This window comes from Lissotriton vulgaris, chromosome 1_1, assembly GCF_964263255.1.
Source record: "Lissotriton vulgaris chromosome 1_1, aLisVul1.2, whole genome shotgun sequence".
Lineage (NCBI taxonomy): Eukaryota > Metazoa > Chordata > Amphibia > Caudata > Salamandridae > Lissotriton > Lissotriton vulgaris.
The window spans coordinates 1,917,176,439-1,917,192,986 of NC_141685.1; the positions used below are offsets into that span (position 1 = coordinate 1,917,176,439).

The 16,548-nt window shown below is 43.1% G+C and overlaps 1 protein-coding gene across 1 annotated transcript in view; it reads right to left on the reverse strand.

Annotated features, from left to right (window-relative positions):
• Window positions 1-750: 750 nt before the first annotated feature.
• The window catches only part of LOC147751387 (podocan-like), a 151,227-nt gene continuing 135,429 nt past the window's right edge, over window positions 751-16,548 (reverse strand). Inside the window, exon 4 of the mRNA XM_086938379.1 lies at window positions 751-1,837. Within this exon, the coding sequence (XP_086794505.1) occupies window positions 751-1,837 (1,087 nt within the window). The remainder of the gene's footprint in view (window positions 1,838-16,548) is intronic.

Below are 16,548 nucleotides of genomic sequence, written 5' to 3' on the forward strand. Positions count from 1 at the left end.
AGTCTGCCTGTCATGTTTACAGAGTCAATAATACACAATTAATAGTTCTAATATGCGTATTTGAAGACCTTCATTATGACCATTAGGAGCATTAGCTACATAATAATGCCCTGCTCCGTTTAATCCCTTATAAAACAACAGAGAGTCTTACACAGTAATGGTCCCTCATTGTTTTTTTCCTACCCAACCTGAAGTTCAGGCAAACTAGTCTGTGAGCTCAACTAATGTTGTTGCTTTCTAGAAAATAATACTGTGATGAAATTACCTCTGTCGAGTTCCTCACTCTTCCTGCATGCAATTCGGAACACTCGGGAGAATAGGACACAAGAGAACACGGTTTAAAACTCAGACACATGTCCCTCAGTGGTTAATACTGTATTTCAGAAACAATCATTTGGTCAAGGACATGTTTCAAAGAAATGTTCTGAACTCCTGTTGAGAATCGTTCATGCCTCATATCGAAGCAAGACACAGAACATCTGGTAGGAGGGGGGAATTGTGCAGAGAATAATGATTTTCACCTTTAAGTTTTGGGGAACCTTTGGAAAAATGATAGACCGAGAAGGTATTTTTTTCTGAATCTATGGATGGAAAATAGTGTTAGCCTGCCTTGAATTGCATGGTCTTTTGGGCTATTGGCAATGCCCTTATAGTTCCAGGATATTTGGCTGAACACTCAAAAGATGAACCAGATTGTATGGTGAAACTTCACCACCATTCAGTGAGAACTCATGCGAACGAATATTATGTTCAATAAAAGTGGACAATCTGAAAACCTCGCAGGCACCTGAGTGCATATGCATCAATATTGGTATGACTTATCTTGTTGTTCTCTAAACGCACAAGAATGAGACGACTTTCTAAATGCTGTCTGCCACAGAATGAATCTTTTGGGATAAGTCGAATTTGATTATTGAACAAAAACAGAGTCAGTAGAGTAATTGGCAGTTTTCGAGGAACCTCCAATAGTCGATTGATGCTAACATCCAGATGCTCAAGACTTGACAGACCTTTAAAGGCACCAGCTTCGATTCTTAATATTTTGTTGCTTGAAAGAATTATTTGAGTTAAATTTTGTAATTTCAAGAAATCATCTTTCTTCACAGATGTTATACTATTTTCACTGAGTATCAATGTTTTCAATGATTTGGGTAAATGTTTGGGGACAGCCTTAAGTAAATTACTAGCCATGTTAAGTGTTTCGAGTTTAGTCATATTTCGAAAAGCCTTCTTCTTAATCCTCTTGTTTGTAATTTGATTGTTGTTCAGATGCATGCTTTCAAGCTCAGATGGTTCACTGAAAACATCATTTGGAATTGATGTTATTTTATTGTCTTCTAAATATAGTTCCTTTAGACTGGCAGTAAGATTAGAAGGACCAGCCTCCAGTTGGTTGAAATTCAGTCGCAAAATTTGCAAATTCTTTAATGAATTAAATGTTCCACTTGGGATGGATTGAGCCGTTATTCCATTTCTTTCAAGGCTGAGGATCTTAAGATTGGTGCAACTGCTTATAGCACGGTCTGAAATGTGGCTAATGTTATTGTCATTTAATCGAAGTTCCAGGAGAGATGGCGGAAGGTCTGCAGGGAAGCTGGAAAGATGATTTTCTTCCATGAAGAGACGTGTGAGCTTTGGCATACCTTCAAATGCGCCTTCTATGGCTCCATCCGTCAGTCTGTTGTTATTTAACACTAAGAACTCTAATGACAAATACTCCTCGAGCAAGTCCAACTGGATGAAATCTATCTTATTATTCATAAGCAATAAATATCTTGCATTGAATGGTGTTCCATATGGTATTTTCGATAATCCTTTGTCTGAACACTGTACTACTCTGAAAAAGAAACAGAAATTATGAGATTTCAACATTTAGTTATCCGTGTGCTATACAAGCCTGCATCATTTAAAACAAATTTTATAAGAGTTCTCATTCTAGGAGAGAGGCACGTTTTAAAACTATGAGGAAACTTTTTCGAATAAAAGTGTTATTATATATTTATGCCTTCAATGAAAATGCATGCCAATAAACCGTGCATAACTGCTCAGCTTTTACGTTCTTAATCACATAATGAACATCGGATAGCTCATAAAACGGTTAAATGCTTCATTTTGCTGCAAACTGAAAATATGAACATTTTTGCTCTATAATGAAACTGTAAATCGAGCACAGTTCGGCTCAGACAGTGTCTCATATGAGACAATAAAGTGAATGTTGCTTGCATGTGAATAGTCAGTGTGGTAGCAGCATTCTTTTTTTTTTTTACTAGACTGGTTGTGGTGAGTGTATTTACCTATTGCGCTGAACAGTGTCTAATTGGAATGTTTTTCTGACATTCTTGCTGTTCTTCAGGTATGGAACAGAGTTTCCAAATCTACATACTGTTCGTTCACATGCTGTCGTTCAAGTATCATGACATAGACCATTATTCATACACTCCTACTCAGGCGATCCCAACATCTCCAGGTGTCACCTGAGCTCTACCTCCTTCCAAATAGTATGCTTCAGGCCGTTGCCTAACAGACAATCTGCAGGCATGGTAGGGCACGCAGCTACTTTTCTTCTTTTAGAGAACTTGACACAACCCCCGCCCACTCAAACGGGACCAGAGCTACGGGTAGATCACTCTCATGGGTGTCTGCGACTATGACTCGGTGGAATGTGTTTGGGAGGACCTGCTCTGACGACACCACTGACAGCTTACAGAAGTCATGCTGGCTCCTGTTTCCCCAAGAGCCTTCACCCATTGCCCATTGACAGGGACTCACTGCCTATGATTGAAAGTACTTGCAGGCTTCTGGGATTTTGGCACTATTCCCTACCCTCCACCCCCCAGGGGCACTAGGATATTTACTGTCTGCTCCTCAAAGCTAGCTGGGACCACCTCTTCCCCAAACACTACGATCGCCAACTCAGGTGTCTGCCCACTGGTGGAGGGTTGTGCCTTCTTGGGACATTGGGTACCTCCCCTGGTGTGCCCATATGTGTACACTCAGTACATTAGGGGACAAACCCCCTTGTCTGTTTATCAAAGAACCCCTTCTTCTTTGGTACATATTGAGACTGGTTACCACTGTTTCTATGGGATTTTTTTTGTAGAACTTTTTGGTTTTAAGTTATTCTCCTCCCTCTTTCCCCTGGTGGGACCCCGGACGTCTCTTTTGGGAATCATCCCCAGATGTCTTTTTTGGACACTCCGGTGCCATCACAGAGGTCTGCATCCTCAGAAAGCTTCCTGGATTCCGTGCTGGTGCAGCTCTGTAAAACAAATATTGACAATGTGCTCTCTAGAGTTAAGTTGTACAGCCCATTGTTATCATTAACTTTGCTCTCCTTCACCCAGCCATTTAGTGCCTTTTTAGAGTAGTTCAAGAAATACACTCAAGACTGATTGGGGAGATTGTGATTGTCCCTGAACCTGTTGTGATACTTTCACCGGTCAGCTAAAATGTAGCTAGAAGAATGATTTTCATGGGGGTGTACCTGGTTTGGTCTTCTACTTCTAGGGTCAGAAGAGAGTCCCTCCCCACTGGAAGCATATGCTTCCACAGAACACCTGTTAGTCCTGGCATCCTTAGAATGATCTTTTCCTAATCTTTTTGCTTTGGACTTCCACATTTTGCTGCATCTTTTTGTTGGCCTTAGGACTCTGAGCACTTTACCAGTGCTAATCAGTGCTAATGTGCATGTGTTTCTTCCCTAAACTTGTGTGTAATTTGTGTATACCTGATTAGCATAGTTGATTTACTTGTAAGTCCCTTGTAAAGTGGTATACCATATACCCAGGACCGGAAAGTTAAATGCTATTAGTGGGCTGCAGCACTGATTGTGCCATCAACAGAAGTAGCCTTTCAAACCTGTCTCAGGCCTGCCACTGCAGTGCAAATGTATGCAGTTTACTGTCACTACAACCTATTTATTTATTTTTATTTAGAAATTTTTATAAAGCGCGAACATGACCCTTGCGGGTATCAAAGCGCTGTACATACAGCGAAAACATAAATAAACTCCATACAATAGAAGTCAGTATAGTGACACCACAAGGAGTACACACACAAGATCAGGGAACTGGTAGTGGGCCACACAAGATCCATTTCTCCTAGGGTGTAAAATATTTCATGTAATATTTAGTAAAACAAGCCAAGTGAACTTGACACAACATAATACAATAATTGACAAACCTGAACGTTGAGGGCCCTCGGGTAAAATAACAACCAAACCTAAAATAAATGGAGAACAAAAAGTTTGGAGAAATGCCAGGTCTGTCAGCAAGAGGACATGTAAAAGAGAACACGATGATGTAGTTAATGAACACTCAGGAAAATCGATTTGGCCTGTTTCTTAAAATAGGCAGTGGAAGGATTGGCTCTCTACTCTGAAGGAAGAGCATTCCAAATTCTAGGTGCCAGTCCAGAGGAAGCACGTTTGTATGTACTTTTCTTCTTGAATTTGGGTGGTTTCAAGAGAAGTGTGGATGTACTTCTTAAGTTACGATTGAAGCCAGAAAGAACAAGCTTGTTCGCAAGATAGGCCGGAGTATTGTAATGCAAGGATTTATACGTGAGGCAAGCTATCTTAAAGCGAATTCTCACTTAAATAGACAGCCAATTAAGCTGCACAAGTTCAGGTGTAATGTGTTCGTGTTTTTTCGGAGCCTTTAATGAGCCTGGCCGACGCGTTGAGAGTGGCTATGAGAGGGGCCAAGCTGGATTTAGGAAGCCCCACAAGGGTCACCAGACCATATTCAAGATGTAAGATCACCAAGGATTGTACTGCAGGTTGTAAGACTTCGGTCTGAAGGAAAGATTTGATTTTCTTGAGGGTGTTAAGATAAAAGTTGGCACCCCTAAGAGTGGCATTGATGTGAGCTTGCATGTTAAGTAGTTTGTCTAATGTAATGGTTGAGAAAATTATGAACTCCCAACTCTGTTCTTTCCTGCGCAATTCTAAAGGTCTAGACTCAGCACAACATGGTTTTAGAGAGGGTCACAGCACTGAGACGGCTCTGATTAAGTCCACAGAGGAGATCCGGAAGGTGCTTGACGAAGGGGGCCAGGCAGTGCTGATTCTTTTAGACCTGTCAGCAGCCTTCGATACCGTCCACCATGCATTGTTACTTGATCGGTTGGAGGGCTGCGGGGTTCGCGGCCAAGCACTCAAGCTCCTGGAGGCCTTTTTAACTGAGCGGGTACAAGTGGTGGCCATGGGGGAATATGAATCAAGACCTTTCGAGCTCCCGCGGGGGGTCCCGCAGGGATCCTCCCTAAGCCCCACTTTATTCAACATCTACGTAGCCGCTCTTGCCCCTGTAATCAGATCCTTCGGGTTCGAGTTAACATCATACGCCGATGACACCCAGATTGTGGTCTCGGTGCTCCCGGGGACTGAGAGGGAGGTGGCAGGCAGGTTTCAGGATTGCATGTCGGCAGTCAGCTCTTGGATGGCAAAAAGCTGTTTAAAACTGAACTCATCAAAGACTGAGGTGATCATTTTTGGCCCAAGTACTAATCTTTGGAGCCCTAACTGGTGGCCCACTGATATGGGGGCCCCTCCCATCCCTGTTACAAAGGTGAAGAATTTGGGGGTCGTTATTGATAACCTTCTCACCTTTAAACCCCAAGTCAATGCGCTGAGTTCCTCAGTACATTACATTCTGAGAATTATCAGAAAGGTTCTACCGTACCTTCCTGAGGGCTGTAGAAAGACGGTGGTGACTGCCCTCGTTCTATCACGCATTGACTATTGTAATAGTCTTTTTCTCGAGGCACAACAGGGAGTGCTCAACAAGCTTCAAGTTTTACAAAATGCGGCTGCCCGCTTGATTGGGGGTTTGCCCAAGTTTTCCTCAGTCTCTAAGGAGTTGGATAAACTGCACTGGCTTCCGGTACGGAAACGAATTAGGTTCAAGGCCCTTTGTATTGTCTTTAAGGCACTGCATGGCCTTGGCCCAGTGTTCCTTCAAGATCTTTTTCAGTGGTATAGACCAGGTAGACAACTGAGGTCGGCCAGTCTGGGGCTGGTTAAAACCACCCGAATCAAGAGGGCACGCTGGGGTGGAAGGAGCTTTGTCAGGGGAGCTGCGAAGGCGTGGAACTCCCTCCCTCTCTCCCTCAAACTTAATACAAATCTCATGGCATTCAGGAAGGATCTAAAAACATGGCTTTTCTCCCAATAAGTACCTAGACTTTCGCTTCTCTGGAACTATCACTTTAGCGCCAGGACGCCGACCGGTATCAGTGCGCTCTATAAGTGTAAAAATAAAATAAATAAAATAAATAATGCCTCACGATTTAGCAGAATCAACCACGAGAGGGATGCAATTAAGGGCTGTGAGTTGCTTTAGCCAGTCCAGTGCAGAGTTATTGTGGAGAGCAATCAGCAGGAATTCAGTTTTGAGGGTGTTCAACAACAGATGATTCTGGACTAACCATTGTTGAGTTTGAGAAAGAGCTTCATTCAGAATGTTAATGTCATCTAGAGAGGAGATCTTCAAGCAAAGTTGTGTGTCATCCACATACATGTGGTAAAGAATGTTAGACTGGTTCAGAATGACAGTAAGAGGTTCCATAAAGAGGTTGAAGAGCAGGTGTGAGAGTGTGGATCCTTGCGGAACTCCAATCCTGATCTAGGTGCTGGAAACATGGGACTGGTTGAGCTTAATCCTTTGAGTGCAATTGTGTAAGAAAGAGGTAAACAACTTTAGGACCGGTCGAGCTAAACCCATCCTCCGTTGTAGAAGATTGATCAAGTTTTGTGTTTGATGGTGTCGAAAGCAGAAGACAGGTCGACAAGGATTAGAAGACACGGGACATTCTGATCTAGGGATTTCAGTGCATCATCCACAATGTGTGTTAGAATAGTTTCCATACTATGCCCTGCTCTGAAACCGGATTGATAGAGGTCCGGTAGGTGAAATTTGTCTATATAGTTGCAGAGCTTCCTGTTGACACATTTCTCGAGAGGTTTGGCTAACGTCATTATGTTAGAGATAGGTCTGAAGTTGCTGGGATCAGATAAATCTGAGTTAGGCTTCTTGGGGATGGGAGTGACTTGTCCAATTTTGAGGCAATCAGGGATGTTTCCATGCAAAAGGGATTCATGAATAATCCGCGACCAAAGAGGTAGAATGGCCAAGTTGAGATCTTTAAAACAATTAGCAGGAAGTGGATCATTGAAGTGATTGGCGGTTTTAGAGTTGCAATCTCGTGGAGTAATTCTGTGTGATCTGGCAGGATAAAGGAATTCCAAGAGGCGTAATTTTTGGGAGAACATCTGAAAGAACAGGAGACCACCGAGGGGACCACCCGCTTCTCTGGAGATGAGGTGAGGAATAGGGGCGGCACCATGGGAATGCCAGATAGGAGCTCTAGTTCAATTTTCCTAGTTTTTTCTGGGAAGTGCACTGTGAATTCCTCCCCACTAGGAAGTGGAGTTGCGGAGGACAGGTTTGGGTTGGAAATGTGGTTCGCTTGCTGTTTGATGATTTCAAAAAGCATCTTTGGTCTGTTTGTGACGTAGTCCAGTTGCACTCTGAAATGGTCAATTTTGGCAATGCAGATTTTTTTATTGTATGCACTTCTCATTTTCCTTAGCGGAGAGAGGCTGGTGGTGGAAGGTTCATTTCTCCAAGACCTCTCTAAAAGCCTAAGTTTACAGCGTTCATCATTTAGGGAACCATTAAACCAAGGCTTGGATTGTTTAAGGGGAATCCTTTTTAGTTGTTCCGCACAATAGAGTCAAAGATATTAGTCATAATGCTAATGAAATGGTCTGAAAGATCATCCAGGTTAGTCATGTTAGGTGGAGGCTGAAGACTATTCATGGTGATGGAAGTAAGAACATTGATGATTACGTCTCTCATGTTGTGAGTCAATTGTTTCACTTTAACCCTTTCGATGCTGATGACGAGCTCAGCTCGTCATCACCCACGGGTGTCGTGTGCTGATGACGAGCTGAGCTCGTCATGGAAACAGCAAAATGGTAATTCCCAGCACAGGAGGGGGAAAACGCCTAGCAGCCAAGAGGTTAAGAAGTTGTCCCGTTCTGCTAGTCGACTTTTCCAGTATGTGGAAGGCAATTTGATGATGGTCCGACCAGTCACAAGGTAGGCAGTCCTTCATTTGAATGAGATTGTCTCTAGCAATAATGAGGTCCAGGGTGGCACCTTTGATGTAGGTGGGATCCTTACAGGTCTGAGGGAAGTTGAGAGCAGAGAGGAAAGTCTTAAAGGAGCTGACTGAAAGATCATTGGTGTGATTTCAGTGGAGGTTAAAGTCTCCAAGGAAGAAATGGTATGGTTGATCAGAGCATGAGCTAATGAGCACCATGATTTGCTCTAGGAAGATCAAATTGTGACCAGGAGGATTGTAAATTGTATGGAGTACACAGACAATCTTGCCCTTATTCCAAATTTCTGTCATAAGTGGTCCACAGGAAGATGGTGGAGCCTTCTGAGATTGCTTTACGGTCAGGCTGTAGTGATGAATGAAGGCAATGCCCCCCCCCCCCCCCAATTTCCCTGGGTGATCACCTCAGATTATGACATAGTCAGGTGGTAATAAAATGTCCAGAACCGGGGAGGAGGTATTGTTGAGCCAAATTTCGATGAGAATCAATAAGTCCAAATCTTGCGCTAAGATGAGTGCTGAAATGTCAGCAGCATGTTTCACCGCAGAACTGCAGTTGAGCAGCAAAGTATTAATGTGGAGGGAGGTGTTAATTTCTTCAATATGAGTAGAATTTATTTGGAGTAGGTTTTCCTTATTAACTGATCTGGATTTAACCCTGGGTTCCCTGTCAGGGATGATAGCGGGGATGTTAATAACGGAGTTAGAGGAGGCGTCAGACCTCAAACTACTGTATGAGAATACAAGAGCGTCAATGTCTTTCTCCGACAGCTGAGGATGAAACCTACGAGGTCTGTAGTGATTGTTGGACAGAGGCCTAGAGATCCACCTGGAACTAATTGGTGATCGGGAAAATGATTCTTCGACCCCAACCCTGCATAGTCTAGGTGTGTTACAATGCACATTCGCAAGTGGAGGGTGTAGATTCCATATCTTCTCCATCTTCATGGAGAACTGTAGAATGGACTGAATGAACTCTTTGAAAATCAGGAGATCCTGCTTGAGGTCAGCGAACTTCTCCTCCGGGTAAGGCCCTGTTAAGTACTCCTCTGCAGCCCCAGTAAAAGACGAAGGGTGGGAACCTGAAGTTTGTAGTGAATTGGACGATAAATTAGTACCCTTACAGCATTTACTAGGTGGGCTAGAGTTCTGCTCAAGCGTGGATTTGTCAGCAACCAAGGATAGATTATCAGCAAGAGAGGATGCCAGAGGGAGCTGCGCCAAAACTACTTGCCAAGCCATAGACCCCCTTTTATTACATGTGTCATCCCTAAGTTAGGCCCTAGGTTGCCCTGAGGGCAGGGTGATATGTAAGTAAAAGGAAGGACATGTACTGTTATGTTTTGCATGTCCTGGTAGTGACAAACAGCCTTTTTTGTTTTTTGCTACTGTGAGGCCTACCCTTCTCATAGGTTAGCATTGGGAATTCCCTTATATCTTTGTAAGTGGTAATTCCTGATCAGAGAGCAGTAGATTTTTGATGTTTCATATGTTTGGTGTTAATAAATCCTACTTACTGGTGATGTTGAATTTAACTTTAGTACTTTAGAAATCCCACTTTTAGAAAGTGGACACATCTCTGCACTTTCTGCTCTATGAGCAATACAAAAAATAGAATGAACAGAATGCTGAACCCTGTCAAACATTCACCACCAGTCACAGATATGGGTTAAATCCATCTTTGTTTTGCTCACCATGCCACCCCAGTTTGGATCCAGCCATATGCAAATCAGTCTTGACCCTGCTCCCCATGGGAACAGTCCAGCCCAAACTGCCAGGTTAGGTCCACCCTGAACCAGGTTACGGGTATCACCCCTCATCAGCCAGGCTAGCTTGAATCCAGTGGCATAGTGAGCACTGGACCCACTTCTGGGCATACCCTTCCCACTAATAGTGACTATAGCAACACAATAAGAGGATGGACAGAATGCTGAACATTATCAAGCATTCACGCTCAGTCACAGATCTGGGTTAAATCCATTGAATTTTTTGCTCACCATGCTACCTCACTTACTGTTCTATTTGCCTGACAGCCTGCCTCCAATACACGTCTGAGCTGGCCTGGGCTGGGTGACATTTGTGTATTCCCTCTAGACAGCCACAACACAGAGCACCCAACTACATCTGCATTTTCTGCATTCTGATGAGTCTTCTTGGGCAGGGAGGAATGGGTGGGGTGGGCATGTACACTTCAATAGATTGTGTCCTTTCCACACACAAAGAGCGGATTACCCCCCACCAGTAGTCTGACAGACAGAACTGGATTAAAAAGAAGCTTTGTGCACTTTATAGGGCTCCTTTAAAGTCTCCCCTATTTCAAAAACACTTTTGGGGATAAGTACTGGGGCTCTGACCCCTTGAAAACAGATTCGTTTTAGACCTGCAACCAGACATTGTGGCTCTACATCTGCACATCCTAGCAGGACTGCTGTGCCGCCAGGAGGGACTGCCACTCTGCTAACTGCTTTGCTATGTTGGTCTGCTGCTTCCTGATTGCTGTGCTGTATTGCACTGGTTATACAGCTGTATCTGCCCTTCCCAAGAAGACTGGTGTGTTTACTGCAGCATTTTACATGCGCAAATGTCTGCGCTGGGTGTCAACTGAGATTGCCGTATTTCAAAGAGGTTTGCCATGTGTGCCCTGTACGTTACACTCGCACACATCTGTGCTTTGTGCCGACTGAGATCGCAGTGTCAAGGAGGATTGCTGTGGGTGCCCCTGTATTCTACATCTGCACACATCTGCACTGTGTGTCGATTGAGCCTGCTGAGTCTGTCCCGCCTGAATGAGAACGCTGTGGCTGCTGACTACACCACTGACAGGCCACTCATGGGCAGCCCAGCGTAGCTCATCCCCCCTTCCTTACAATTCCGAAAGGAGGGGCCAAGAGCAGCATGCCTTTGACCCCACAACAGGCACTGTGAATTAAGGACTGTAGGGCCAACTTGGGAATTCCGGTCTTGAATTGCGGGCCACAAGCTTGCCCAACACTTCGTGTTAAGGCACTACTTGATTAGCAATTCAATCATTACTTAGTCCCTATCGGGATGGTGAACAGCCAATAGGGAGCGCTAAGGCTCTTTGAAAGCTGAGAGTATCTGCTATTTTTAAATTTGCACATCTTCAAGAGTATACATGTGATGTTTGTTGTTTTGGTCTTAATTTGGGCAGAATATGTTAAGCTATTTTTCTAAAACCTGTGTGGCGCCTTTTTGTGGTGTGTTCATTGTGTTACTATGTGTTGCACAAAGATGTTAGAAATTGACTCTATTGATAAGCCTGCGTGCTCTGCACCAAGCTGTCAGAGGACGAGCACAGGTTATCTTAATTGTGTATCTCGCTTATCCTGACTACAGTGGTGGATTCTACCTGGGCTGGTTGTATACCTTAGCCAACCAGAAGACCAATTTCTAGCCCCACCCCTCGCCGCCATTGTTCCTCTGCAGTTTTGTGCACTCTCACGTTCACCTTATAAGCTGTAAACCATTTATCAATGTTATTTCTCACAACATAACTGGGTATGGACCTTCTTGTCTCCTTCAGACACTGAGGGAATGTTGCCACTAATGCTGCTGGAATCTGCTTGCTTTGCCTTCAGTTCCAGTTCTTAAGGCTCCTCTCATGTGCCAATCCTTTCTCTGCCAGAGCCAACTTCCTCTCCTCGATTTTACGTAGGGACATCTGTAACCTGAATTCCCTCTCTGCCGTCTTGTACACCAGCTGCTCTGCGGACAGGCTATGTGAGAAGACACTGGTTCCTGCTCTGGCAGGGAGTTGTAACTCAGGCATTGGTTTACCTCCTCCACTGAAGGCTGTGTTTCAGAGCTGATATCAGGAGCCTTATCTCACCCATCTAGATCGTCCTCATCATCCTGCTCCTCTGTCGTTATTTGTGACTGGTGAATTTCTCACCAGGCCCTCAAAGCTTTCTACATCTCCAGCTTTTTGGTACAGTTTTGGGTTGGGAGTCCCCTTACCTTACATAATTGCTTGAGCTCATCCACAGTCACACCTTTGAAGTAAATTAAGTTCCTGGGCACAGACCAAATTGTCATCCTGCCAGATGAGCCAAAACACATCTCCACAACCAGGCCTTTAGGTCTGCTGTAGGAGCAGTTTTCACACCTCATTCAGGGCCATTTATTAGCTGGGTGAAATATGGAAGGCTCATATAAATTAGCCTTCAGGAATTTCAGGCAGGGAAAAGGTTACTTTCTAAAAGTTACTTTTCCGTAATAGTTACACAAAATCTTAATTTACCATAGAGTTAAACTTTGAATAAATATGTTAAAGAGTTTTTGAATTATATCCTTACCTGTTCCCTAACTAGAGATAGTAAAATTAATATTTCATATTGTTTCCCATTGTTGCTTTATGAGCCAGCCAGACTGCCTGCAGCGAAAATAGCTTTTGGGTGCTAGTCACTACATGTTTACATTAAATTTATACATGTCCTATTGTTAAATAAAATGCATCTTGCCTTGTGGGCCTTCTTAGGGGTGACTTATTAATATATAAAAGGAAGGTTTAGACTTGTCCACAGGGTTTATTTTAACCATTTGAACTGCAATATTTACACTGCTCCATTCAGGCTGCAATGATAGGGATGAAGCCAAGCTTGCACTGCCACTGTAGTGAATGGCACAATTGGTGCTGAAGGCCACTAGTAGCATTTAACTTCCCACCCCTGGGTAAACTTTGTACCATAGACTGCATACTTAGAGCAAGATACATGTGCCAAATAGGACTAAACGAATTGAACCGTGTTAAAAGGAGAAGCACAGGCACTTAACAACTGGTTCTACAAACAGCAAAAACAGATAGTACAAACATATGGCGTTACAGCACACAAAGGACGATCATTTCCTGCACAAACATATTGTAAACCAAAACTTGACTTGGCATGTTTTCTGCCATGGTATTTGCTGTGCTTGTAATTTGGTGATATTTACTGAACGTGTTGATATAAAGTGGTTCCATAAGGAAAGCACACTACCTGTCACAAGCATTTAGAAACTGGAATGTTTTCGTAACTTTCCTGAAAGATGAGTGACTGGGTAAAATATGGTGGGTATAGGGAAGGTATCAACTAGAGCAAAGAAGTATCTGACTCTTCCTCAATGTATTCAGGTGAAAGACGGAAAGTTTTAAGAGAGTGACTGAGCAGTTTGGCATTTTCATTCAGTTTGCAGCGATATTATTTTTAACCTTATGTGCGCTGTTTAGGCGTCTTAGAACACATTTGAAATAATCCCTTTTCTTAGGGCAGTCGCGAGTCTGATACATTCTTCATATTTCCAAAACGCCTAATAATGTGCAAGGCTGTAAAAAGATGGTTCTTTTTTTAGCATTGATTCTGTACAGGTAACCAACATCTCTTTTTTCTTTTAATTTTCTTCTCTCTAATATACCAGGAGACCCCACTAGGAATGTTAAAGAGATTGTCAAGGCACAAGGCAATTTGCACAATATAACTTACTGGTGGTGCTCTGACAAAGTTATGTTGGTGTGGGTAAGCTTACCTCTCCCTTCTTGAAACACTTTCACACAAACACAACTGTTCCTTCACAATCTACTAGTATGATGCAGAGCTTGGTAGTTGCCTCTGTGTACAAAATAGAAATGTTCACATTGAAACACATTGTATGGAGCAACAAATGTGAAACCTGGTATGATTAATTGCAACAAAGTCTTGAACTTAGAGGCAGGGTTCATACTTAAGGACCTGTGTGGCTCACTCAAAAACGTAAGGAAAATGTAACCTCCAAATAGCTTCTAACTGTGAGTAATCTCATAGGCCTCATAAATGTCAGTATCTTATGGTTGCTGCTGGGATAGTCAACTATCACCCAAGATTTCAGACCTGTAAATTTATCTTTTAAAGAACTTCCTTTTCTAACGTAAGGGTAAATTTGACTAGAATTTAAAATGTCTCGCTTGGCTCTACGTCAGTATTTGCTTGTAGCATCTAGATTAAACAGCGGAAACGTTAGAACATAATTACCCTCTCAGATGTATATACCAAAACATACCCTCCCAAGCTGCATCAAATCAGCAGATGCTTTGGTGGCATAAGTGCATATTGGATTAAGGCACAATTTCCCTTCCAGAATTTCATGTCACAAGTATAACATGAAATTCAGGAAATTACACGAATTAATCTTGCTTAATTTAAATTATGCCCAGGCCTACGAAACACCTGTCACTGAATGTAGTTATTCATTTAAATGTGGTAAACATTACAAACAAATATTTAAAATGTATATTTACCACCATTAAGTACCCAAAACTGTGCAAGTGACACCAAAGTCAAGTTTATTCTGTAGGACGCGGCAAGACCTTTGGAACCCACACGTGGGAATAAAATATAGGAAATGGACTAAAAAAACTGACATGGCACACTCTGTTCTGGGCATCTGTGTTGGAAGGTTAAACTAAAGTGCAGGTAATCAAAAGGTGCCTAACAAGAATAAAATTAACGTGTCCTCATGTAACGCAACTGGTGCTATGTAAAGCGCTCTGCTACTCGATACCGGGTCAAGTTTGCGCTATATACAACTCCGGAAAAAAAAAAAATTATATTGAAAAAAAAAGTAGTGCTGGGCAGATTCACACTCTTAGGCAATGGGATCTTTGGAGACCTGGTAAGAGCTGACAGAGGATCTCTCGCACTTTAGCAGTGGTATCTCTTACATGAGTCAGTCACCTAGGTAATAAACCTAAAAGAGGGCATGTGGGGACAATCTCAAAGGTGCTAAACATATTTTGGGAACCATTATGCCCAAGAGAGTGTGAACAGGAGGGTACCTTCTTCCACCTGCTGTGGGAGTGCCCACCACTCCAACACTACTGGGCAACAATACTGACAACTATGAGGGACGTTTATAATGTGGAGCAGGATAAATCACAGAGATGTTGTCTATTAACCCATTGGACGCTGATGACGGAACCGCTCCGTCATCAGCTGCGGGTGCGCTGTGCTGATGATGGAGCGGTTCCGTCATGGCCCGCTCGGAACGCCTGCGCGGCGTGAATTCCGCGCCTGCGCTGAGCATTCTATTGAGCGGGGCGGGCCATGACGGAACCGCTCCGTCATGAGCACAGCTCAACCGAGGATGGTGACGGAGCGGTTCCGTCACCAGCATGCGGCCTCCGCGAGGCCGCCCCGCCCCTTAGCACTGCGGGGGAATAGCCGCCGCAGTGAAGGGGTTAAACATATGGGGAGACTCGAACCTTACAAAAACTGAACGCCTATGGGTAACATTGGGATTCATAATTGCAAAACGTAATTTTGCAAGGAAATGGAGGGCAGGCGTTGAAGGATTGGAAAAAGTATTTAGATTGGTTTATGCAGGCGGAAAGGGCAATCTATGAGAGCAGGTAATGCCCACAAAAATTGGACAAAGGTTTGGAGGAAATGGAACAGATATCAGGGAATGTTATGTAGCCCAATTACCAGACACGATCAGGAGCAAGTGACAATATAGGTGGATGGAGGCTTGGGTGGGGGGAACCTAGAGGTTATCAACTATTATAAGAAGATTGTTATTGATTTATCAGTCTGTTTGCGAATTGTCAGATTATTATTAAGTGTATCCTCTAAAGAGATGGCATTGTGTTGCTTTAATAAAAAAATCACATTTTGGGAACAGTTGTGAAAAGTGTTGGAAATCAGGGTTTTGTTGGGAGGGGTGAAGACTCTTCTCAAGCAATAACCACAATCCCTGTCAGGGTTAACCACAAAATCAATAATTTAATCTGTACTTCTCTGATAGCTTGGAACAAAAGCATTCAGGCTGAATTTAGAAGCAACATGTTAAGCAGTGGCGTCTAGAACACCGGCTTTTGCAATTTAAGCAGGGGTGGTGTTGAAACTCACAATTATTTGTGAGCCATTCTTTCCAGAAACTCTGCATATAAAAGCTCTTAAAAATACTAAAAATATGGGACACTGATAAGAGAGGTCAAGCAAGGAAAGTTAATAACAACAAATAAATGAAGAGGAAACGAGAGGGAACAAGAGCGAGAGAGAGGGGAAGTGAGAGGCCTGGAAGAAAGAGTGAAATGAAGGGCATATTAAAATTAGGAAGAAACTGTGACGAGAAGTAAGGGTAAAAAGGATGAAAGGATGGATGCAAGGATGAATGGACGGATGAATGTAAGGATACAACAATATTTGCATGAGTGAGAGAAAGAAAGTGGCTGTAATGATAAAGGTTTGGATGAATGGGTGAATGGATAAGTGGTCGCCTGGAAGGAGGTGTGGAAGGATGGATTGCTACATTGATAAAAAGATGGAGAATTTGTGGATGAATGAAGAAGAATGAATGGATGGATGGATGGGTAAAAAGGATGTATGAATGTTTGGAAGTGTGAGTGGAAGGATGGATGGATGAAAAACTACTAATCAAAGGGTGGAT